The sequence below is a fragment of the Harpia harpyja genome, chromosome 4 (assembly GCF_026419915.1).
Source record: "Harpia harpyja isolate bHarHar1 chromosome 4, bHarHar1 primary haplotype, whole genome shotgun sequence".
In the NCBI taxonomy this organism is placed as follows: domain Eukaryota; kingdom Metazoa; phylum Chordata; class Aves; order Accipitriformes; family Accipitridae; genus Harpia; species Harpia harpyja.
Window position 1 is genome coordinate 29,734,043 of NC_068943.1, and position 26,209 is coordinate 29,760,251.

At 36.4% G+C, this 26,209-nt stretch overlaps 1 protein-coding gene across 2 annotated transcripts in view; it reads left to right on the forward strand.

The window, feature by feature from the left end:
• The window catches only part of AKAP11 (A-kinase anchoring protein 11), a 45,805-nt gene that overhangs the window by 14,223 nt on the left and 5,373 nt on the right, over positions 1 to 26,209 (forward strand). The window contains exons 3-11 of one of the 2 annotated variants that reach the window (XM_052786063.1): positions 42 to 158; positions 3,752 to 3,799; positions 5,287 to 5,421; positions 6,419 to 6,683; positions 7,151 to 11,792; positions 14,133 to 14,288; positions 18,970 to 19,053; positions 19,833 to 19,879; positions 22,332 to 22,492. In XM_052786063.1, coding sequence (XP_052642023.1) covers positions 42 to 158; positions 3,752 to 3,799; positions 5,287 to 5,421; positions 6,419 to 6,683; positions 7,151 to 11,792; positions 14,133 to 14,288; positions 18,970 to 19,053; positions 19,833 to 19,879; positions 22,332 to 22,492 — 5,655 coding nt within the window. The remainder of the gene's footprint in view (positions 1 to 41; positions 159 to 3,751; positions 3,800 to 5,286; positions 5,422 to 6,418; positions 6,684 to 7,150; positions 11,793 to 14,132; positions 14,289 to 18,969; positions 19,054 to 19,832; positions 19,880 to 22,331; positions 22,493 to 26,209) is intronic. The other variant, XM_052786064.1, reaches the window with a different exon arrangement.

Genomic DNA, 26,209 nt, shown 5'->3' on the forward strand with positions numbered 1-26,209 from the left:
AATGCATTTTTTTTCTTATATTTTTTTTCATTGTTTTTCAGAGTTTTGGTGAAGGTGTACTGCACTCTATGAAGTCACTGCTACACAGCAGAAAAGAGTTATGCAATATATCAGCAGAGGGATGTCTAAATCGGGAAGAACAAGATAATTTTATTGAGGTTTGGCATAACCTGACCATTTATGTATATTTTGTGGCTATGAGAGAAAATGATTTAGCTTGAAGCAGTATGCAAAGTTGCGGAATAGTAAATGTGAACAATGCTGCAAGTTACTGGCCGTAAAATCTGTACCCTCTATTGTCATTCGTGAATTCAGTCACTGTAATCTTGAAAAGACCTGTGACATTTCAAGATGACATTTCTCTGCTTTGTAGGATTTGTGAAACTAAAAAACCAAAATGTGTAGATAGATGATTTTGTAAGAATTGTATAACTGGGTGTACTGCATTTGTGAGCACTCCTGTGGTCAAGGTTGTATGGATGGTATCCTAACGAAGTAGCAGAACATTCTGATCCAGGTCTGAAGATAAAAGTTAAAGTGATTACTCTTGTTTGCCCTGTGCTCAGCACTAAAAGGTGAAGCCTTAATATTGCAGATCTAGACTTCTTTTACATTAATACAGAGGGGCCAAAAGCTGGACAAGGTCTGGAGATAAAAGAAGTAGACCTGGACAGAATGCAGGACTGTCTAGGTAAATCTCAAGCTGTGAGGAGGAATGACTAGAGCTATTTGAGTTACAAGACTAACAGCAGCTTCTCTAAAGGGAAGAGGAAAAAGTAAGAAATGATGTGTACTATGTATCTCATATTAAGTGTCTTAGAAGACTGCTAAGTAGTAGTTGGCAGGCTTGACAAGGAGCTTAGAGGAGGAAAGGATGACCTGAACTGGCCAGGCAGAGGAGCTGAGATAAGGAAAAATGAAGCAAAAAAGACTTGGGAAGTGGTTAGGGAAGACTGGTGAATTGGGTAAGGAGTAGCAAGAAGAAGGGAAGAGGCAGATTGTGTGACCAGCAGAGATGAGTTAGGATTGCCTGGATAACACAACACCAGGGTTTTTGGGACTGGCTGGATGGTGAGGTTGTGACCGTATGAAAGTTTGGGGAGCAGGCAAGAAGCTGAATTTGTGAAAGATGAAGAGCTGTGACAGATTAGAGGTAAGGAAGAAGAGCTAAGCAGTGGAGGAGTGGGCAAACCCTTGTCTGTGTCTGTTCAGACAGACCATACTCTAGAATCTACAAACCCCTCAAATGTTGTGTCCTTCCCCCCGCCCTGCTCCTTTCTTTTTGTCTTGTAGCAAATACCTGACAAATAGCTGGCAATGTGTTTTATATGCCTGTAATAATGGTCCCTGTGGAGAAAAATAGCTGACTATATTTAGGTACCTTATTAGTTCTAGCAATTAAGAGCCCTGTGGTTGAAATGTAAGAGGGTCAATATCCTGCCACAGAACAGGTATTTTTTTTCTTACAAAAATATAGGGAAAGACACCTATTTGCAGAATAACGTTAAAAGAACATTATTAGGACCGCATAGATAATTACTCAGACTTAGGAAAACCAGAATTTAGGTTTTCCTGTACCATTTTAGTTCATTTCCTCTGTACCCGTGGATTATGATAACCTTCAAATACAGTGTCTCATACACTATTTTTAGTTTAAAGAAAAGACTTGTGTTACTGACCGTTGGCCTTTCTATCTCCCTACAACTCCCCAACAGCTTATGAACTGGGTACTAACTTCAGACATGTTCGAGGTATTAAAAGGTGATTATTTTTCTGTGAAAACTGGAGTTTGGGCACAGTAAAGAAATCCAAATCAGTGTGGTCACTGATGCAAAAGTAGTCAGACTTGGCAGTGGTGTGGTCTCTTTGACAGCAGTCTGCTGGCCTGTCAGTGTACATACGGACTGGCTGGCCTTCATTTGTGTGAAGCTATGACTCCTCCACACTGCCCTATCTTGTACAATGAGTTATCCTGTGGAAGGAGGAAAGGATTGGAATCATCATCTTGAGGAAGAGGAAGGGGCATGTAAGAAGACAAAAGAGCAAACACCCATAAAAAAACCAAACCCAAACTACCAAAAAAACCCCAACAGCAACAAACCCTAAAGCCTCCCAAAATGTTCTTCAGAGAGCTAGGGGTTTTTTTAAGTCCTTTAAATTGTTTGCTATTTCACCTCTTCTGTGGAGGAATTCAGTTCATATTGTAGGTATTGTACAGATAAAAGGATGTAGAAGTTGAAGGGTGTCTTGCAGATATTGTGCAGATAAAAGATTTAGGAGTTCAAGAAAAGATGTAGGAGTTGAAGGGTACGTTGCTCAAACAGGATCGTTTCATAGTTAACACAGTGAATACAGTGCTGGAGATCTGTAATTTGTCTGGAGCTATTTGTAATGCTACTGTGAAGCATTGTTTCATTTATGATGTTGTCATAACTGAAATAAGGATAAGTGGATGTAAACAGGAAGATCTTTTCTGGGGGCACAGTAGCTTCCCAGCATGAGGCCCTCTGAAATAAACAGGTCAGAATTTTTCATATTTTAGTATGATTTCAGTTTAAAAGAAAGTTTGGGGTCTTTTTTGGTCACACTTTGAAGTAACATACTCAAAACTCAAGTACAGTTCAAACCAGAATTGTTCTTTAGCCATTTTTTTTTCTAGTTCTGTCCATTTCAGGGATTCTGTGTATACACAAGCAAGTAGCTGAACCAGTTAATAATAAATGATTATAAACATAGTGATGTTATTTGCTGGTTTTAAGCTTGAGAACCAACTGACTACCTTAGAGTAACAGGTAGTAGCTGCTAGAATTTAGCATGAGCTGTGGCCTGAGATTAGTATGAGCTGTAGCCTTGGGGTTTTTTTGGAGCATGCAGATACCCTATTGATTTGTCATTAGGGAAATACTAAATGAGAACTGAGGAAATCTGAAACAAAGTTTGAGTAGTGGTTGTAAAATAGGTCATGATCTGACACTGAAGAATGAAGGCAAGACAAAATACTGACTCTCTTTGGTCTGTTCGTGTTGAATGATACAAGACACGTGGAGACAGAAGAGAGGGGCAATATGTGATAAAATATCTCCCCTGTCCACAAGCACAAAAACCTTAGGTAAAGCTGACATTTCTGACATATTCCAGGTTCCTGAGCCTGACAAGACCTTTGTTTTTGAGGTTGAATATTTTAATTCTTTTACTTTAGGGGTTTGTCTGCTTGGATATTGCATGCAAACATGTGGCTGAAGTAATCTGTTGTGTTTTGGCCTTAGGCTAAATCAATTTACATGGTAAATTGTATAATGTGCTGGCATTATGCTCTTTTCAGTATATCCAAATGCTTCCCAGTTTGTTAGCAGGGACAGATTTCAGACTGGAACTGTTTTATATGTGTCCAGCCTGAAGCAAGGACAGATGAGCACTGATCTTTGCAAAATCATGTTTATTTTAACAGATATAATGAGGCTTGTATGTGTTGCTCAGTGTATACCAGCCAATAGGCCACTAGAAAAATTTCTGTGTAGTGGGTTTTAAATGTTGTATATGCTCTTGAGTCTGATCTGACCTTTCACAAGTCAAATAGTATAGCGTTACTATTCTTTGCTATGCTACCCTAAGGTATGGTTTTCGTGGCAGTAGAATGAAGCTTTATGGTAAAGCCTGCTGAATATTTAACTCATTATATCTGCATTAATATCTGCAGAAAATGAAAAAGTTCTTTTCTGTACTTCAATATATTCATGTATTTATTTTACAGATTACATTTGTAGGTTTTGCTGAAGAGATGGATACTGCTCATTTGCAGGTACAGTATGTATCTATCTATATTGGAAAATAATGTTCTTCAGCACTGGTGATTTCTTCTAAGTAGTACCTAGTTTTTTAGATGGAGGAATTTTGGTGTTTGAGAAATGAAATACATGTATCCTGAGCATTTAAAAACCTAAGTTTTAAATATTGTTGAAAGGTAGAAAATAAATATTTTAATATGATCATCAGTGTTTTATATGTATTTAAAATACTACCTGGGTCAGCCTTTGTATTAGAATGATCTAGAACAGCTTACTTAAAGTGGGGGGGCATTTGTTTTGTGTGGAGGGTGTTTGGGGGGGGGGAGGGATTTGGTTGGTTGTGGGTTTGGGGTGGCGTTTTTTGTTGTTGTTAAAAACCTTTGTGTATCAGTATTTTGGTTTGTAACCTTCTCCTTAGTAGAGTTGTGCTTATTAATATGGTACAATTGTCATCTGCAAAGCTAAAACTTTACTGAATTGACTGCTAGCTGTGAATTGCTGGTGAGGGACCAGGAGTCGGTATTATGGTTATGCCTTAAGATATTATTCTGGAGAGTTGGATGAGGAAATACTGTTTTAAAAGGGGAAGTGTAACAAACTAGTGTGGTTGTGCTGTGCCATTTTAAAAAGTTAAGGATTTAATCTTCCTGCGCAATTTACACGAGTATAATCCATAACATACATGTTTACAGTGCAATTCCACACTTCTACTTTGTCTAGATCTTAGTAGACAGAGATTGCTGTAATGGTTTGCTGATGTTTAAAAATGAAAAACAGAAACTCTGAATCCATTTGTATTCAGAGTTGTATCAATGTTGCTAATTAATTAAATGATAATAGTGCTAGACATTCTTTCAAGTATGAGTAAGAACTATTTGATGGTCTAGAGTCAGGTGGAATTTAGAGAAAATTGGGCTGAATAGGTTTATGGAGACTTGCTTTGGATCAGTAGTGTTTAGACTATTTAACCCCCCCCATAGATCTTTCATAGGCCTTTTCTGTATTAGTTAAATCTAAAAGTTATCCAAGATCATGCTTAAAGAAGTGCCTTGTCCCTGTTTTTGTAATAGGGGGCTAAAACACCATTGCAATAAAGCACACTAAGAGCATGTAGAGATCCACTGAGAACCATTAGTAGCTGAGTTCAGTGTTCTCTTTGTAGTTGCGTACCTTGTACGATGTGCAGCTGCTTTTCAGTGCTTACAAGATTCTCCTCTGTGACTTTTAAGACTCCCTTGGCCCCTGAGAAACAGTGGAATTTCTTTTGGTAGAAGAGTGAGCTGGAGATGAGTGCGGACTGAATTAAAGCTTGTTTACATGAGCTTTACACCACAGTTAGAGAGTAAGTGGGGGATGGGGCAAGAAATAGGGGAGAAAAGAGCAGCTTTACCAAAATTAGCAGCTGTTACTATTTAGAGGGGATATGAGATCAAAACCATTAACGTTTACTTGTTATTTTTTTTCACTTTATATTCTCAATGTGTTTGTATATTTAAATTAGGAGTTGGCAGCTGTTTCTGTAGAGCTTCCAGATGTTCTGAAATCGCTCCAGTTGTGCAAACTAAAAGGAAACGAGGTTATATTTCTAAGAGATGTGAAGAAAACCTTGGCAAAACCTTACATCATGAAACATCAGGTAAAAAATTTTGTGTCTTCTTGCATGTCTTAATTACAGAAGCATTATATTTGGCCTCATAAAGAGTTTAGTCATATCACACCTTGTCTTGCTTTTGGTTTTGGGCCATCTTAGCCACAGGAGTATTAATGTTGTTGTATTTCTGCAGTTTCTTTAAAATAAATCTTAGAAAATCTCAAACTTGGTGCTTTCAAGTGCTGTATTATTAACAGAATATATTTAACAAATATTTAATTATGGTGCTGATCCCATGCTTCTGCTAGGCTATAGTGCCTTTCACTGCCAGTTTGGAAAGATGAAACTTGCCAAGTTACCTGTCTGTGCTCTTCTCAGATATTACTTTCATCCTCAGCAGACTTTTCTTCTTGAAACAGAGGTGCCAAAAATTATGAGAATGTCAGGCGTTCGTAAAACTCAGTGGGCTCTTTTCTTACTAAAAAAATATTTACGATTATAAATGCTGTTAATAATATAATTTTCATTATTTTTATTTCAGTATTATTTCCAATATTATTATTATCTTAATTATATTATTTCCAATTATAAATTGTTAAAGCAAACTACTTAAAGCCATATTGATTAATCATACATGTTAAATTTAATTATGTGGCATGTAAGGTAAAAAATACCTTGAAGAAACAAATATCCTATAAATTGGAGTTGTATTCAGCGTAAACATGCTTTGAAATACTGTCTTCCTCTACAGATTTTTAACATGCATTCTTTAATAGATTCTTGACTACATATTATCAGGGTTGTATTACACAACCTTTTCTTTGTTTTATTTCAATGATTTATTCAGAATGCAGAAGTTATGAAAATAAGTGATTTTAACTATCACTCTACAGAAACTGTTCCATTCATTTTCATATCTTTAAAAGATTTGTAAATTGTTTACTCTTCATAAAAATGCATTGAAGGAATCCCTTGCTACTCCTGACAGTTGAAGTCATTCTAAGATTGTTATGTTTGTTTTCTTGTTGCTCTCTTTTTCAAGAATCAAATTCCTGAAGTGTTTTGTGTGATGAGACTGTCTCCTTCATTCCCAAGGATCAAAGTTGATTATATATTTACCTTGCTGAGCAAGTATACCACAGGCATAAAATATGCAGTGGAAATAAACCCATCGCAGAAACATCAAACAGAGACATCCCATGGAGAAGATGATGACACTAATCAGTCAGTTTCTTCAATTGAGGATGATTTTGTCACTGCTTTTGAACACTTAGATGAAGATGAGCCTTCAAAGACACAAAGTGCTGGTAAGTTCTTGCATGCTGTTGACTTGTAGAAATTGTTACTTGAAATTTAGGCTGTCAGGATTTAATGAGAAAGTAAATGTAAATAAATAGTAATTTTTTTACATTAATCATGCTTTGTAAAGGGGTATTCTGCAATTGAAAATTTAATTTTTTTGCTCTTCTTTTCACAACAGTTTATCAACTCATAAACCAGAGATTCTAATCTTGGTGTCGGATGCAGATCAAATAGAATCTTGTTCTACTTCGTGTACTTTAAAAATACATGAGTTTGTCAGTGATTAGATTAGTATAATAGGATTTGAAAAAAATGAAAGATTGCTTTAATCATGAAAGGTCAGCTAGCATTTTGCAACAGTAACAAAGCCCAGCAGTTGCCATCAAAATCTGTCTTCAGTTTCTGTAGTTCTGTGGGAATTCTTGGTTTTGAAGCAATCTTCTTTTTTCCTTTTTTTTTTTTTTCTTTCCAGGTGCATGCAGCTTTACTTCTCGAAACCATCGAGATGCTGCTTCACAGACCATCCCTGCTCAATGTTTAGAAGCTGTTGATTCAGAGATCCTTGTGGGTTCTGCACGTCGAAAGTTGTCTGCCAGATCTTCTACTTTGATTGATATTTTGGGACTTAAGGAACTGTCCTCAGTAAAAAATTCGGTTACAACATCAATTTCTGATCCTTGGATACAAAGGAGTTTCTATAAGCCATATAATCCTTCTGATCAAGGTGTTAATTTTTTATGTAAAACATTGTTTTCTTCCTCTCCAGCTGAATCCTCTGAGTCAGATTGCTCCAGCCCAAGCCCCATCATCTTCTTAGATGAAGAAGGGTATCAAAAAAGCTTGAAGGCAAAACTTCAGCTGCCAAAAATTCCGTTAGTGAAAGATGGTATAGAGGATTCAGACTCAGAAGTGAGTGAGTTTTTTGATAGTTTTGATCAGTTCGATGAGCTGGAACAAGCCTTGGAAAACTCCTGTAAAGTTATTAGGGATCCCATCCTAGGGAATCCCTCCCAGACAAGGAGGACTGCACATGAAAAAATGTCTTCTGCAAGCATTACAATGAATCCTCAGAAATTCAAGTTTGATCGTCCCACTCTCCCAGCCAATGTAAAGAAACCAACTCCTCGTAAACCAGAATCACCATATAGCAGCGTCTTTGATGTCCCGGATTCTCCTCGCCCAGTTAAAACATCAGGGGAAGAGAATGGAGGCTTGTTCAGCCCTATTAGATCATCGGCTTTCAGTCCACTAGGGAGCTGTGGTTCTGAATGTTTATGTCGAATTAGTCTTGGTGGAGATGGGACAGGTCAAAATCACCATGATGCGGTTTATAATAGTTATTCAGCATATGCTGATAGTGTTTCATTTGAAATACTGGGTTCTGTTTTTCATTCTGAGTCCTCATCAGAACAAGTATGTGTAGGAAATGATTCAAAACACAAAGGGATTGCTTTGAAAGAGAAAAAAAGTCAAGCTGCAGATCTCAAAATGAAAACTAGTAAGGAGCCAGATAAACAAGCAAAATCTAAACATAAGTCATTAATGATTAGAGATAGCATTCAAAAATTTGCAACTGAATTAGTTGAAAAAAGTTTCGGCAGTGCATTTAAAGACCTGCAAAAAGGTGTTTCTTCATGCACCAATGCACTTTGTCATTTGGCTGCTAGGTTGACTTCTTCGGTCTTTCAAATGGCTTTTTATGAGATTGGAAGACGTAGAGCGATCTCCCTGAAGGAGCGTGCCATTAATGGCATAGCAAACTTTTTGGTGAGCGAAGCTATAACTGGTGCTTTGAAAGAACTGCGGCAGGTAAAGAAACAAATATTTACCAACACTGTCGCACGGTTTGCGGCAGACCTTGCTGAAGAACTTGTGTTTGAAGGAATCATGGAAGTATGCCAGTTTTCATATCCATCGACACCTATAGCTGCACAGCCTTCATCATTTGATTATGAAGACAAGGTGGTAAGATCCTATGCCAGAGATTTGTCTGAATCTGTCATTCAGGAGGCTTTTATTGAACTATCTCAGGTTGATGTGACCTTCACAACACAAGCAGCCATTAGTGTTTCCATGGACAACATTAAATATGTGAGTGCAGAAAGTATGTTAGAGTCAACACGGACTTCTACAGTTTTTCCTGATTTTAATGATAGGGTAGCACTGAAGCCAATCCAAGATTCCAAGAAGGAATATACTGTACAGCAAGCTCTATTTTGCACCTCTGGTGTTGTAAGTTCAGTACCTGTGCCCTTAGCTGGAAGAGCTCTTTGTCAGCATCAGGTTTCCTCTGATGCTTATGAAGCAAAGGTATCCAATGCTCCGAATTCTGATGACAATATGAAAGTATACGAAGACTCTACTCATCCATTTTTCACAAGCAGAAAGAGAGAGGAGGAAGTCGCTTTCAGAAATATATACCTGACTTCGGATCACAGTCAAGGTACTGAAAGTACGCCATCACTCTTGCATAACCAAAACGATACCAAACAAACAAATAACAGATCTGGAATGAACAATAATTCAGAATTAACAAGTGGGTCGAAAGGCATTAATACTTTCTCTGGAACTATGGTAGATATGATAGTAAATGAAGCTTATGAAGCCATAACCTCATCTAGAGTAACAAAAGCAGTAGAAGAGTATACAGATTTTTTAACAAGAAAAATAATAGATAAAAAACCTTATGTCCAAAGCATTTGTGAAGATTTCCCCAAGAATATGTTTGCAGATCACTTGGCCAAGTATGTCATAAAACAATCAGTGGATGAAAGTAAAACTGTGTTATGCACCACTAGTGAGAATTTAGCATGTAATTTGAGCCCACAGACTTATGCAGATATCAGTAAAAAAGAACAATGTGTGATAAAGAAGCAAGAGGCTGAGAAACCAAGTAATGTTTCTGTAATTGTGGAACAACAACAGATGCCTTTGAATAATCCATGTAAATTTCTTTTTACTCCAATTCATTCTGTTCAGTGTTTCTCAGAATCTAAAGATTGTTGGCAGGAACAAAAAGGACACAGGTTTTCTTCAAAATCACCACCGCCTTGTTCCACTGTGACTTTTGGTAGGCATGTTCTAGAGGACTTTACTGACACGGGAAGCTGCTCAATAACATACTTAAACAAGCCCTCAAAAACCCACGATACCGAGAAACCATTATCAGGACCTTTAACTTACAAGCAGGCTGATTGTTTTCTGCATGCAAATAGCTTTTCTTCAGTGATGTTTGGCAGTGAAGATGCTTTGCAAATGGAAGATAAATCAGGTCTCAAAGATGGAAATACCTGTGTAATGCCTGATACACCCCCACCAACTCCTTTAGTACCATGTCAAGGTAGTTCTGAAAGAAACTTAAGAAAACTGTCTAAGAAACTCAAGGGAGAATTGGCAAAGGAATTTGCACCTGCAACACCGCCTTCTACACCGTACAATCCATCTGTTACAGGTTTGTCTGAAACTGAACATGACTCTTTGGAAAATGAGGAATTTATGCTGAAACTCATGCGGTCGCTTTCTGAAGAAGTTGAAAGTAGTGAAGATGAAGATCATTCTGAAATGCCTGTTGAGAAAGAGGAGCATTCAGAAAAAACAATTCAGTATGCAGATTGCTTAGCTAGCCATATAATTTCAATAGCGACTGAAATGGCTGCTTCCCATTTAGATGGTAAAACGAATGAAAGACAGGTTCAGTTAGGTATGCAAAACAAAAGAGGTGGATATACTGCATTTATAAATATCTCAGAAGAGATGTGCAATTCTTTATGGAATTATGCAGGTGATATGGCAGGAAAAGTCATCAATGAGGCCAAGAAAATAGTGAAATCAAGGCATTGTAGACTGTTGAGGTTGAAACGGGTTAACTGTCAGGTGGATTGCATTTATCTGAGAAAAGGAGATAAAGATTATAATTCAAAAGAACGGTGCGGTCCAGTGCAGGACCAGTGGCCCGGGGAGAAAGATTCATCTGTACTTGCTTTACCACAAGGTTCAGGCATGACAGGTTTGACTTCCAAATACCCAAGCTGTGAAAGTGTGACTGACGAATACGCAGATCATATTATTCGAGTTTTGAAAAGAGAAGGTGGTAATGCTGAACTGTTAATGGATCAATATGCTAGCAGACTTGCTTACAGGTCTATCAAATCAGGCTTACAGCAAGCTGCTAGAAAAACCAAACTGAAATACAACAGAAAGACATTTCCTGGGCAAAATGCACAGGTAAATGGTAAGCTGGAGCTGATCAAAGCAGTGAATAAAGATGCAGTACAGCAAGTGAGAAGCAGCATTCATCACTGTGAAGACCAAACGTACGAAAGGAGTATTGGCACACAGAGAACAGAATGTACAGAGTTGTTGGATTTTTCAGAATCCCTTGCTCGCAGTATCACTTGTGATGTCAGGAAGAAATTAAAAATGTCGGGAGCATGTTTGCCAAAGTCTCTAACAGATTCCTGTCTATATAAAAAGACTGAATTTGATGAAGTCACAGGGGATCTTATTAAAACAAGATTTTCTAGGACATTTCTTCCTTTCTCACCAGATCATAAACTGTATCATAGCACAGGCAGTTTAAATGAAAATGGCTACAGTGAAGGCATAATTCAAGCTATAGAACAATATGCTAGGAAAGTAGCAGATGATACTCTAGAAATGAGTTTAGAGTCGGCTGTTCTCCATGTGGCTGAAAACAGAAAAAACGGGGATAGGCTCTCCTATACTGAGAAACTGTCTCCTTTTTCTGGAACTGTCTGTAGATGCTGCAGTATGAAGGAACATCGGTACTGTACAGAAAGTACATCTCATCATCTACCCGCGCAAGAATCCTCTGTTCCAGTGAGGCATTTTCTTCATTCTGGATTGGGTGGTGCCTGTCAAAAATCAAGAATGTTTCAGCTTGATATTCCTAAAATTCACGTTGATGTAGAACAGAAGACAGCGTTTTCTGACAACGGGGCTACTGCAGCTGTAGAGAAAGCAGGAGAGCTGAGTTACACAAGTCTGACAGCTGACAGTGGTATTGGACAAGATGGAGTGAGTTTTGCTGAAAGCCTTACTACTGAAATAATGACATCAGCTATGACTAATATTGGTCAGGCAGTTAACATAAGGTAATATTAATTTTCTCTTACTTGTTGCATTCTGTACCAGAAAAAGCAGGATTGTTAATACAAATATGTGCTCAGAAGGCATTTTTATTTATTTATTTATTTGTTTTAGAAATCTACACTTTATGTTCTGAATGTTTTCTTTTTATTCTTCTGGTGATACTTAAATGATTCAGAACTAGAAAAAAACCTACTTTTTTCCACCTGTGGGAGCTTGAAACCAAGGTTTCTCTGTATATCAGCACGCATATGTTCCAGTAGGTGACTAATAAGTGGAACTTACTATTTCAACTTGAAATACTGTTATTTTTACCTACAGTAGAGAATAGTAGACCTTACAGGTTTTGTTGATCTGTGAGCCGTGACAGAATCCAGGTTTGTTCCCTACCTGTGTTTTCTCTTCTGTGCTAAAAAATAAAAGAAATTTATTTTTGCTTTTGTTGGTAGGACCAACATGTGGTACTGGCCAAACTAGCTATTGCTTTATCATATGAAGGCTTTATTTTGATTATGGCTGTGTTGCAATAGTGTCCTTATTGTTGGAAAAAACCCGCAACCCCTTACTTTAAGAAAAAAAAACTTATTAAAACACACTTTAGCTTATAAAATAGTAATACAATAGACAAGGAACTGACTTTCAAATTCATCTGTATTTAGTAAAGGCTAATATACTGTTTCCTTTAATAGGACTATAAATAGGAAATAAGTGGCACAGTAACTTTGCGGCAAACAGCAGCCGTTCCTTAAAACAGACTGTGCCGTGATCAGAGTGACTTGCGATCTTCTCTTCTTCAGGTCCAAGAGCAATCTTTACCATGTTGTTTTTTCCAATTTATAGTAATATTTATTTTCCTACTCCTTTTGTGTGGGAATTCCTCATGCTATCTATCTATGGATTTGTTTTCCTGGTTTCTAGAGTGACATCATGATGAATAATAAAATTGATTTTTATATATTCAGTGGCTAAAAGCCACAGTGGGACCAAACTAAATTTTTCAAGGTATGATATGAAACACTTACATACTAGCAGCATAAAAGTGCTCATAAGATGTATGTTGTGGCTGTGCACAACAGGGTTGAGTCCTTGAGTCAATGTGTGACAAAAAAAAAGTAGTAATGTGGTGATGTTTTTCTATACTTACAGTATCAAAGATGACACTTTGTTTCTGAATCACTTCTTAAAAATACTATTTAAAAATTCTAGTTATAACAGCAATAAAATGCAGGGTTCAAAGTTGAAACTGTTTATTATTATGTCTGTGACGAGGCGATAGTAGGGTTTTACTATGACAAAATTTACAAATGTTTATTGCATTGTCATCTAATGTATGCTGTGTAATGCATATGTTTCTTGAGAAGCTGCTTTGTGTGGTGAAAAGAACTGCTGCTAGTGCTGGTATAACTAAATAAAAATGGGGAAAAAAAATCACCTTTGTATTACCCAGATGGGTTTGGTTCCAATTTAAGCTACATATTTGTCTGCACAAATTCATGCTCACTGGAGCAAAGTGTTATCAGTCATGTGGGTAAAGTTGCATTTGTAAATAGTGCTTCCTGTGGTGGTAGTAGGATGATCATTTTTCTTGAACTTTCTACCACTTCATCTGTATATAGATAATCACGGTTTGCCCCTGAAAGTTAGTTCATAACTGCATAGTGTAACTTTTTTTATAAGGAGTTCAGACTTCTTTAAAGTTATCAAAATGGATCTTAGGAAGTGTCTTCTAAAGACTATCTCTTATTGAGCATACTTGCTTGATTGTTTTTCCTGAGGGAAAACTTCTGTAGGAAGTCAAGCATTGCTGTACTTTCTTGAAGCAGGAAGACAAATCTTTATCTACAGAAAGACCTTTTTAAAAAATGCAATCCTAACATTTTAAACACTAGCACATACCTAAGCACTTTGCCTACAATAGCAGACCACCTAGCTGGTTGTACCGAAAGGAGGCAGGGGAAAATAGCCTAACTGTCCGATGGTGTACAAGTTCAAAAATGGTAAGTCTTCTGCTTGAAAAGTGTACCTTGATATACAGTCTGTAAGGCTACAATGCCTTCTATGCTTTATAGCAAATAACCTTCCAAATGAGAGAATTATTTGTGCTGCTCCCTTTGTCTTCTAGTGAAAGAATTCCAAATAGCAATCCCTGACCTAAGCCTGTTGAAATTGCAAATTCATTTGGTTGCTCCATTTCTTGTGTTGAGAATAGGGTACAAATTAATGGATTCCCTCTGCTTTTTTTCCTTGGAATTTAACGTCTTTGAAATGGTGTTCAATTGCTGTGAATAAACTAACACAGATCGGCATGAGATGGAGTGATGCTTTTATCTTAAATTTTTGTTTAGCTCTGTTGGAAGAGAAGGATTTCACTCTGTTGAATCTATTGTTAGCCAGCAGATGAGTCTTAGTATTGGTGATGATAGCACTGGGAGCTGGTCCAATTTAAGTTTTGAAGATGAACATCCTGATGAGAGCAGCAGTTTTCTTCACCTCAGCGACAGGTAACTATAAATATGTTAGTATAGTTAAACAGATTATCTTGACATCAAATAACTTGGCATTAAGTGGTTTTCTCCTGGGGGTTGGGGGAGAAGAGATTATTTTGTCTTTAACACACAATAATTTTTTTATTAAAAATGGCTCTAATATTACGTGTTTTCTTACAAAATGTTGCCTACGAACGTTCATACTATACACTCTGTAAAATATGTGTAAAAAAAGTATGTATTGTCATTGATGTCAGGGAGTCACATCAAGTAAAACTGTACATATATAATTTAAGTTATTAGCAAAAGATGCAGGTGTTTTAAAAACAACCACCATGTGTAAAATACAACTTGAAAGTACTGTTTATAAGTTGTGCTCTGAAATATTAAAACTTAATCATTGAGAAGGTGTTTTATGTAAATTCATCTATTCTTGAAAAGCAGTAATATGAGCTTAATTTGCATGAGGAGGTTTAACAGCTATTTTTGTCTTTTTTGGGACTGGAATTTATAAGCTGTTCTAACTGATATTGGTGGAATATTTATGTACTACTAACCACAAACTTACAGGTGTGTAATATTGGAACTTACCTGTTCAGAGTAGTAACTTTTTCCACAGAGCTTCTCTCTACACTTCCCCTGGCTGATAACTAACAACGATTAGAATGGGAATTCTAAATATCTGCAATGTCTCTGCCTGTTGCCAGGGAAAATTATATTGAGAGTTGTGGCCTGAGCTCCTATATAAGGAGCATATGAGGAATGAGTAAACTTAGGTTTTTATGATTGATATACCACTTATGTTACTGTAGTAAGTTCAGCATTTCTGTTGAAGAGCAGCAGCAGTAGGGGAGAATTTTTTTCTTTTCAGTTAGTACTTCCAGCATCACTGAGATTAAAGAAAATACGGGAGATGTGCTTCCTTATCTAATGTACAAATAGGTTATTTGGTACCAGAGTGAAACTGATGTCTACAATATTTTTCATGTTTTGCTTAACTAAATATTTTAATCAAGCCACTACTATAGTTTATTTATACAACTGAATAATTTTGTAAGAGAATACATTGCCTTAAAGTTATTTCAATAAAACATCATCTGTTGAAAATGAGTTAGACTTACATCATGATATTCAGAGTATAAGGAAGAATATTCAGCATATTGGCAGTTACAAATAGTGAATAAAATATAGGTTAGTTGATGCTGGAAAAAAAAAGTGTAAAAAAATTGCTGGACCTGTAGTGCCCATGTTGTATTTGTTTGTTTATCATCCCCAAAACAGATTTAAATGAAAAGAAGGTAATTTCTATTACTTGCAAGAAAATCTGTGGCTAATTAGAGGAGGAATAACCTAAATTAGCATTTTACTCAGAGAAGGAGAGGCATAATTTGGATAGCAAGGTGTTGGCAGAGGAAACTGGCACACGCAAACTGATCAGCTAGTTTTACAAAACTAACTGTGGATTGGTAACAGCACATGTGTTTGTGTTGGTGAGGTTTAGCAGGTGGAAGCGACAGGATCTGGGGTTGTTGCCCTGAGTAAAAAGATATGGGGGGGGAGACCTGTAACAAAACAAGATTCAGTAATAACAGTGTGGAGCGGTGTTAGCATCGTCTAAGGAAATCAAAAACTGCATGGCCATGATGAATATTTATTGCTTTTATTTCCTCTTTTTAACATCAGCTGTTTTATTAAACAGGAAAATGCCATTCAGTCATAGGGGGAGCATTCATTATGCAGTTACAACAGTTGAAAGTTTGGGGGTTTGTTGTTTTGGTTCTTTTTCTTATGGTTAGGGCCATCTGTTTAAAAAAATATTGTGCTGATTATATGTAAACCATGTTATGAAAGATTTAAATGTACTGTCAGGTAGCATTGCTTTCCTGGCAGCTATTTCTTAGTGCAAGTGGCTTCCTTGTGTCTAAGAAGCTGTCAGCAGTCTTTCTTGTACCATCTTTGAGATACTAGATATCATTAGACCAATTTGTTTGTAGTGCTGGTACAGTATAATGAAGTGGCATACTGAACATTAATCCAGTTTTTCTTGGTGAGGGAGGACCTCTCCCTTTCCCCAGGCTGTTTTTCCAGGCTGTTTGCAGTATTCAATGGACACTGGTACTTAAGACTCCTTCAGCTGACATTTTGGAAATTATCTTCAGAAAAATTATCTTCATAATATCTTTATAAACTTAGAGATTCCATTAACGGTAGTTGAAATTTTTTTGGAACACACAGAGAAAACAACACCACGATACAAGCTACAGTGGTCCAGTTCGATTTACCTTGCTTTGCTTTACTTCAGGAAAAAAAAGACATTTTTTGTAGTAACTCTGTTGAAATGGTACATGCCCTCTGCATCTCAGATCAATATATAAATTGTACTTCAGTACTTCACAGAGGATTAAACTATGTGTAAACAAGGGAGCAAGACAACTTGGAAAGAATTATCAAAGCGTGATCTCTGCAGTTCCATTTGAATGGATATAGGAATGGAAGTTCTTTAGCGGACTTGGTAAAGTTAGTTATGCAGGGGACTGCTTGCATCTTCTGCTTTGCGTGCGTAAAGTTAGTGACTTAAATTTAGAAATAAAACAGTCTTAAGCTTTCTCTGTTGTTAAATCTATAGGTATGGGCATAGACATAGGCTTTTCCAGGGTATGATTCAGAGCATCCAGGTTAGGTTATAATTCAGAGCAGAAGCCTCTTTCCTTTGACTGTATGTACATAATGCAGAATCTCAAAGCACATGATCTGAGTTATAGTTCCCATATATACAGTATCTATATAAAAGTTGAAAGCTTTTCTTGTAATTCCGCTGGCTCGTGTTGAAGAGCTGCATGAAGAATTATAGAAGTATTATAATGCCTTTGTCTTGTTTATTGCTTGTTCTGTGGTTGCAGGACTTTATTTGCAAGACTGTTAATTTGGCATCTTAAAACAAAATAAAGGTCACATTACAAAAAAGTCTCATACATTGCTATGCATTGTAATCATATGGTTCAGTATATATGATTATTTCAGACCAAGTTTGACCTCTGTAAAATATATTAATCTCTTACCTAATCAGAATAGTAGTATGCATGAGGTCATTCTGTTAGATTGCAAATACTTTTACCTTTAGTCAGAACTGGGGCAGCTTTTACTTCACCTGTGTTATGCATCTATAACTTTCAGTGAAAGAAGCTGCTTGAAAGAGGCTGTTTGAGTGCAAAGTATTGGTATCAATAGGCTATATTAAATCTTTTCTATACATGTAATTCGAACCAAATTTAATACTTCATATATACTGTGATAGTCTCACACTGTAGCTTGAGAAAGTGCTTAAGACCAGATTTGCGTTCTCTGTGCAAATCAAGTTGGTTTCTTTGGAAGCTTCTGCTCTTTAATTTTCTTTTTTTCTTTTTTGCATAATAAGAGAACTGTTTTGATTGTTCATTGCACATGTAGTCTAAATAAGCAACAATGTGCTGAATGAAGCACATGCAACTTTTTAATTTTTTTTTTCCTCCTGTTAGGGTGTGTTCATATTTCAGGCTTGCTAACCTGCTGTTACTGTTTTGAAATTAGGATCCAAGCAGGCATACTGGAAAGCAAAGGGCATTGATAGGCAATAGTGTTACTGGCAGACTCTTGGAAGAGATTAATGTCTGTCTCTTGAAATGTTTCTTTCCACCATTTGTGGTTTTAAACTTTACTATTTGCCTTGAGTAGAATAAGTGGAAGAGAAGAGCTTTAACAGCCACACAAAACTTAGGGGAAGAAAGCATCTTCTTGCAACAGTTGTTCTCCGGAGTTACTTCATGGCTTGTCATACCATCTATAGTAGACAATTTAACTTTCTCAAAGAATGCTGGTTATCTTGAAATCCTATTCTTGGAAGGCTTTCAGACATGCTCTGGGGGAGGTATGAAGTTGGGCAACAGAGCTTTAATCATATGAGTAGCTCAATCTTGTACATAAGCACAGGCTTAACAAACTGCTGATTATACTGCCTAAAATGTACCAGTACAAGGACATGCTCAATTTTTTTCAGTTCTTCGCATTGGCTTGAATGTAGTCATGGCATAAATGCAGTATTATGAACTGTGAACAAAGTAATTTTTCGTATTGTTTTCACTGATCTATAACCCACCCTATTTTTAAAAGATCAGCTTGTAGAACAATATTCAGAATTTAAAAAAAAATATTTTTTGAATTTGCTCTGAGAATTCCTTCTCATCAGGCTGTTGGAGATCATTACTGGATTTTTGCAATGAAGTGGAAGGCTTTTATTTGTGCGCTTGTCTTCACAATGTATAGTTTTATGAACTTTTAGCTAGTCCTTAAGCAAATATTATAGTTGTAATCCATATTTCTATGAGTAATCATATTGAAATTGTTGAGCTTGTATAAATAAGGAGCAATGTGCTTAGACCTGAGGACAGAATTACTGCTAGCATTGATCTGGAAAATTAATGAGTACAAATTAATACTTTCACCTGTGTACTGAAACTTACCAGTTTTGCATTATTGTGCACGTTGCTGCTCTGAATAGCACTGACAATCATGTTTGTACTCTGTTGCAGCAAACCTGTTTAGGAAGTTTCAGTGCTCTTGCATTAAATGTCTTGACAAAACAGCTCTAAGGAAAATGAAGGTTCTAGTTTGAGCTATTGTTCTTTTCTAGTTCAGCTGTGTTCTCTTCTTCTCCTGGCAGTAATGGTAACAGCAGTAGCTGGAGCAGTCTTGGTTTAGAAGGGGATATGTATGAGGAGAATTTATCCTTTCCAACATCAGACAGGTTGGTTCAGTTGAGAAATATAAACCAGATGGGTTCCTCATAATTAATGCATGAAATCATCATTTTTGAAAATAAAAATACTGTGCATTTTTTATGCTGATACATTATTCACACTCTTCTCACTTAATCACAATATGATTTTTTTCATTAATTAATCCATACTGAATGGTTAAATTTTGCTGTGCTAAACTGATGAATGTGTTCTGCTTGCAAAATGAAAGGTCCCTTTTGTGCATGTTCCTGCTTGCAGTTTTACAAGTCTTTAGATTTACTTTGTCATGCAAAGTAGAGCTTGCTTCCTATAGGATTTCTGTTTTTTCCTTTAGCTTGTGGAAACTTTCAAAATTGCTTGGTAATTGGTTTTTGTAGAACACTTATGACTTAAGCTTTGAATAACGTATAGCTAGCTGTTCATGCCTGTGACATAAGATGGCTCAACCTTTTCACATATGAAGCAAAACTAAACTGTCCTCCTTAATTAAAATCGATACGATTTCTGCCTATTTTAAAATGTCTTCATATTGCAGTCCTTCTTTTTAACACCTTTCTCTTGTTTCTCTCTTCTCCCTTCTTTCCTTAAGAGCAAATCTTGTGAAGTTGATGATAAATCTGTTTCCGACATGAAATGGTGTGAGAAGCAAAGCTTCTTTTCATGATCACTTCTTAATTCTTTTATGATCTTCCTGTCCTTTAACCTTCATTACAGTCTTACGATCGACTATGTTTATTGTGCATATATTGGATTGTGTTAATATTTTTGTTTTATTTTTAAAATACAGTGATGGAACAGAAGATAAAGATGAAGACTCCAAGGATGCTGTAGAAGGTAATGTCAATTCCAGAATATACTACTGTTCTTGACCTGTGCATTCTATATGAATTATTTTGTTAGTTCTTTGCTTCTGTAGTCTGCAAAACAAGGTGACAACCCTATTATCCCTGTTCATCATAATGCATGTCAGTCAAGTGTCAGAATATATTCTTTGATTAATACCCTGCATACAACTCTTAATGCACTGAAGTTTACAGCCTTTGGAAAATGCTAGTCTCTGATGCTCACACATGTACTTAATAGAATAAGGTAGTGAACTCTTTTCAGCTTGTTGAAAGTGTAAAATTATTTGCATAGAATAACTTCTTTGTGAAATATTTGATAAGGAGCCATGGCAATACATCTGCATGGCTATGTTCGAGATACTGAAGAAGTTATTCAAACTGGCCATATTAACCTTGGGAGAAGAGTCATGAGAAACAATGAAAAAGCTTGGATTCGATACGTTTGCTATAATCTCTTTATTCTTAGTGAAATATAAAACAGGGTCTATCCAGAATCTTGTTACAGCTTTCTGGTTTGTAGAAGATCTCTGCACTGGTTCCAGTCTGACTGAAATGCCAAAGTTGTTAACTCAAATGAGAACAGCCTGAATACATAGTGTATGAGGCTTAAAGGATGAGCTGATGTTAGAGCAAGTTGTAACAGAATTTTTCTTTGTGTTGGGTATATTCTGAAGATAAAATAAGCGTTTCAGGAAACCTCTGCTACCCACTTACAGAGGATATTCAGCCATGTTGCACATCTTCAAGTAGTCTTGATGTAAGCAGAAGGATGTGTGGTTCTTTCTTTTTTTTTTTTTTTAAGCTCCTGGAAAAATGTATGGAAATGAACCACATCCCTTAATTTTTTTTTTTTTTTTTTAAATCAGATCTGACTAAGGTTATAAGGAAATAAAACTAAACTAAATTATTGAATATTTTTTCCTCAGAACAATTATAATTAAAATGTTTTCTGCTCTATAGGTTTTATCTAGGTTATCAATATACCATTGCTTTCTTTTGCCCTTGACTTTAAAAAGTTCTAGCATCTCAAATGTTCAAATTGGTCGATTAAAATAGTGCTTGATTTTATTTCTGTACACAGTTTAGGTATCTCCTGGAGTGCAACATACTGCTTTATACTGTATTAAGGATTTTCTAGTGAAATTTTCCCAGTTTAATTTCTTCACCATCTCACTATTGTTTTGAAAAGACTCTTTCTATTACTTTCATTGTAGGACCATTTAAACAGTGTTCTAGGTAGCAAACCTTTGTACTTAGTCTTGCACATTTGGAAGTTCTGTTGCTGTCATACCTAGAAATGTCTGGCTTTTTCTAAGCTGACTGCGCCTTGTTCAGCGAAGGATTTGAAATGAAGCCTCGTTATTACCAATGTACATCTATTTTCTAAAACTAAGAGATATATCAAAATTTCCCATTGATTCATTACCACAATGCTTTCCATCCACTAAGTATCATAAATTTTTTTTTACAATTGGTTCTTTCTCCTACAAAGATATTAGATTTTGGGGCTCCTAGACAAACACTCTTTTATCCACCAAAAGCATGCTTATGTTATCAGTTCCACTAGTTAATTTTCTCTCTCTTTTACCTCTTGGGGGAATGTATTTTGTCTTGCTTAACTTTGCCAGTTAGGAATGAATACCTTAGGTACCTCAGTTTTTGTAAGCTTGCTTGGAAGAGTAGTGAGATTGAGGTAAACTGCACATGAACTTAAGTTATTATTGCAAATATATTCCTTGTTTCTAGAGAGTTAAGTCCAGTAGTCTGGAAGTCAAGGCTTCAAGAACAACTTTGGAGAGCACTAGCATATGCTTAGTTGGTTCTGAGAGTGTGACAAAGGATTACTGTGGTAGCTAGATACAGAAATTCAGCATGGCAACAGAAGATGGCAATACTGTAGTTTCTCTGTGTTACTAATGCAACTGCTCTTTCAATACTGTGTTAATTTTTGGAACTCATGCTGTAAAGGAAGTGTTGAAAAATTGGATAGGCCTCAGTAAAAACAGCGCTATATTTTGGAAAAACTCAGGGGCAGTCTGATTGGTCTGCCTGCACAGGAAAGAATTCCAAAATACACACTTTTTAAAAATTTAGTAGATGAAGGCATAGCAGTTGGAAACAGAGGTGACTGATGGACAGTGTGAGAGCCATTGCTGTTCAGTTTATGAAAGGCTGTGTTAAATTCCTTGTCATTTGGAATATACATTAAAGTTTAGATGTCTTTGAATACTCAGCTATGTTTGCGTACAATTGTAAATGGGATAAACAGTACTTCCTTATGTGAAAGTACAGAAACACTTCAGACCAGCATGATTTTTTCCTTTCATATTATCTGTGTGTACTAAATGGAGGTTTTTAAATGTAGTCTAAACAGTGAACTACAGAGGCTTTTTTGAAACAATTTGAAGCTATAGATATAATGATTTTATTTTTAATGTTAGGTTTGGAGCAAATACGAAAGACTTTAGCAATAGTGAATATTGATCTGGAACCAAATCTAGTGGACCCCCAGCTCAGAGCAGTACTCCAGTGGCTGGCAGCTTCTGAAACAGGGGTGTCTGATCTTCACTTTCATGACACTGCTACAAGGGAATTTGTCTATGTAAGTACTTGGGTTTGATGGGAGGTGGGGAAGGGGAAGGATTTGCTTGATTTCCGTTTGCTGCGATACACCACCTGCTACTACTTTATTTGCCACTCAATAATAATGAGGTATTTGCTGTTGGGGAAAATCATTATTTAAATCCTGAGAGGTCAGAGTGGAACAGCCTGTTTAGCTTGTGCATGTACCATACAGTATTAATCAAAGCTGAGTTAACTTGTTTCACAAGTTGTTTTCCTTGTTTTACTCCAAAGAGGATAAAATTACAGCATTTTCATTTAGTGAAAAATATATTTTTTCAAGCATTTTTAACTTAGTATTTGTCTGTATATTGAATCTTTCTGAGAACTGGGCCACGTAAATTAATTTCTAACTTAATATGTTCTGCCTCCATTTTTTTTTGCTAGCAAATGCACATTTTCTTATCAGAAAGAAGTTTAGGTTCTAATTAAATATTAAGTATGTTTTTATTCTGTAAGCAACTGCAACCAAAGCTATTATGAAAAAAAGCTCAGTAAGATTGTTTCATTTTTAGGTGCCTTTATTTTTGTTTTATAAGTCGAATTTAATATGTGACCAAAGAGAAAGCAGAAGTTTAAAGAATCAGGCTTTAGCAATTTGCGTGTCTTGGGGAAAGGTCAAAATTTTGGTATGCGTACTGGCCTGAGTATTTCCATCATAAACATATAAGAGAAACTTCTTATTCCTCTAAAATCATAAAAATTATTCCTTTGTGGCTACACACCAAACTGCACATGATAATCTGGCATTTATTACATTTGACCTATTTTTTTTAATCTTTTACCAAGGAATTATTTTAGCATTACCTGGCTACTGAAAGGCTAACTTAACAGATATATAGGTATTGTCTCTAATGATGAGGTTGATAGGAGTGATAAATTATCGAAGATTTTTATCTTGTGACCCGGTAACAGGTGAAAGAGCATTGATGTGATGCCATTAGTATGCTTTTAATAATTAAGATCTTGGCAAAAACAACTTAACATACATATCAGTGTATTAAGGAAGGAAAAGCTTGCTTTAAGTTCCAAAGTTTAGTATTGAGTCTCCAGCTTGGTGCTTTCTGAAGGTCAAATCATCATTTCAGGAGAAAAGGGGAGTGACTGTGAAATAGAGGTCAGTATGAAAAAACAGACTCCCAAACTTAGATGAATATGTGCACCTGGGGTGCTTAGTTACTGTAGACTTGTGTTGAGTGTGAAAGGTGCCTAGAGGTCAGTCCAGATTGTATCTGGGCTGAATTTTCCTAGGAGTGGTTTCTCAGTTTCTAGCCCAGAAAAAGAATGCTAGTTTTGTTTTTCTTTTGCCTGTGTAACTGTGTGGTACATGTATTCGATCTCGAGAATGGGAAGTCTTGCATTCTTACTTAAAGTAACCCAGAAAATTGGGAAATGTTTTTTGGGCAAGTTGAAATATGTCCCCTGTGCTCCTTTTCTGGAGGTTGGTATGTTTGATTTAGAATTATTTCAGAAATATGTTTTGTTGTACTTAGTTCTGACACTTAGAGTGGACTTCATGCCTTCATATAGTTTGAGAATACTTTTCTCCACTTCTGTTTTTATTTGAAACTGTTGGGTTTAATCCTTATATTCACATGTTCCTTCCCTGTTATGGTTTATAAGTGTCTTAACATGAAGAAGAAAATACTTCACTTTTTCTGTTCTCACATGCCTGGCCCAGCATTCTCTGAAGTTCTTTTGATGTGAATGAGTTGGGTTTAGTGACTACAATCGTTCTGACCTCATGAGTTGTTTTTGCCATCTTTTGAAGATCTATCCATTTCATGCTTGTCATATGTGAATTGCAGTATTGCAAGTACTCAGGCAGAATAGTGGTAGGACCCACAAGTGTTAACAGTAATCTGCTTTGTGTGTGTATGTGAGAGAGACCTGTATCTTACACTGCAACATAACATTTAAGACAAAAAAATACATGGCAGGTGTCTCTTTTTTAAATTTTTCCTCGAGTTTCTCATTCTTCTGCCAGCTCTGACTTAGTAGATTTCAAAGTTGTGATGCTACTTTTTGAGCCAATGCCTGAAGTCACACAGGAAAGATATTATTAGCCAACTGTGTATCTGAACACCACTCTAGCTACCTTAATAAGAGAATATACTGAGAAGAGCACTCTGGAAAATAGCAGTGTCTATTATGTATGCACTCCTAAAAAATTATAATATTTTTCTACTTGACACTTCAGTCATAAATTGATACTGAGTTGACACCTAAAGGTAAAACATAAGACCTTCAGGCAGGCAGTAGTCATGCAGTCCTGAAAATGTTACAATAGTTAATTGATCCACTTTTCATTTTATAGATTAATTTTTAGTTCTCCAAATGCAGTTATGTTAAAATGAATTGAAATCCTGTTTCAACCTCCCCCCAGGGGCAGGGAAGGATTACCTGGTTTATATTCCGTCCCGTTTCCCAATTGGAATGATCTCTGACCCACACTGGGGGTCTTAAATTAAAAATAGTCGTTCTGAGTTCTGTCACTTGTAAAGCTAGACAAGCACCTCCAGAGGGCACTGCAGCCCAGCAGAAAACTAAACTGACCTCTGTATCCTGATCTCTCGCCAGCTGTGGGGTTTTGATCATCTCATAGGTACTTTGGTAAGTTACCTCAGTTACGTGGGGAATGAACCTGGGCTTTAGATCACATTGAAAACAGTAATTTTCACTATAAGCAGTTGGTGGGTTCTGGAAGGGAGGAAAGGCTTGTGTTAGCTGATCACAGCAGGGTAATGAGCCACTGATGTGATGTGGCTGTATAAAAGACAAAAATACTCCTAGCATGTATCAGGCAAGGTATTACTTGCTGCGATTGGGTATGAACGCTTACTTAAGCATACATGTTATGCTCAGCAAGGCAGAAAGAAGTTAAATACCTGTGTATGAAACAAAATATATTTGTTAGGAGCTAGAACAAGAAACCAGTAAATTAGAATAGTTCTTGACTTTGAGAAGCTTGACAGTGTGTATATGCAAGTGCCTGGATTAAAAAAACATGTATGTTTGATTTTTAATGAGACCTTACCTAGCTGTTTTAGGATTCCTGTTGGCTATTTTGAGTAAACTCCTAATATTTCACTTGTCTGACAGTAAGAAACAGATCAGTCGGCTAAAGAAATAGTGGGATTGAACTCTGAACTCTAAAATAAAATAGGAAGATTAGTGAAGCGAGGTGCCAGCTCTGTCATCTTACCATGGTGGTATCTTCTTGGGACAGAATATACTGTATTTGCTGAAGTAGGTCTTTGGACATTAGCCAGACTTTCCTCTAGCATAAGAAAAATGACGGTTCTTTTATAAACCAACAAAAACACTCTTTACAGAATTGCCTGTTGTAGACTATAAAACTCTTAGTTCCTGTACTCTTTTAAAATTCACAGAAAGAACTACGGATTTCAGTCTCTCTTTATGTAGAAGAGATGTATTTTTTTCACTGAAAAAGGTTTCCATGTTCAGGATATATTGTACTCAAGATTAGAGAGGATCTTTCTTGCTCATTCAGGTTAATTGTTTGCTTAAGAAGTTAATTGTTTTATACATGTTTTTATGCCCACGTTCTTTCTGTCAGTTCCATCACCTGCCTTGTTGCAGTTGGAACATCACTTAGGTGAAGAAGCAGAGAGAGATCGTCTTCCTTTTCGTGTTTTAATAGAATTTCATATTGCAATCTGGCAGGTCTCATAGA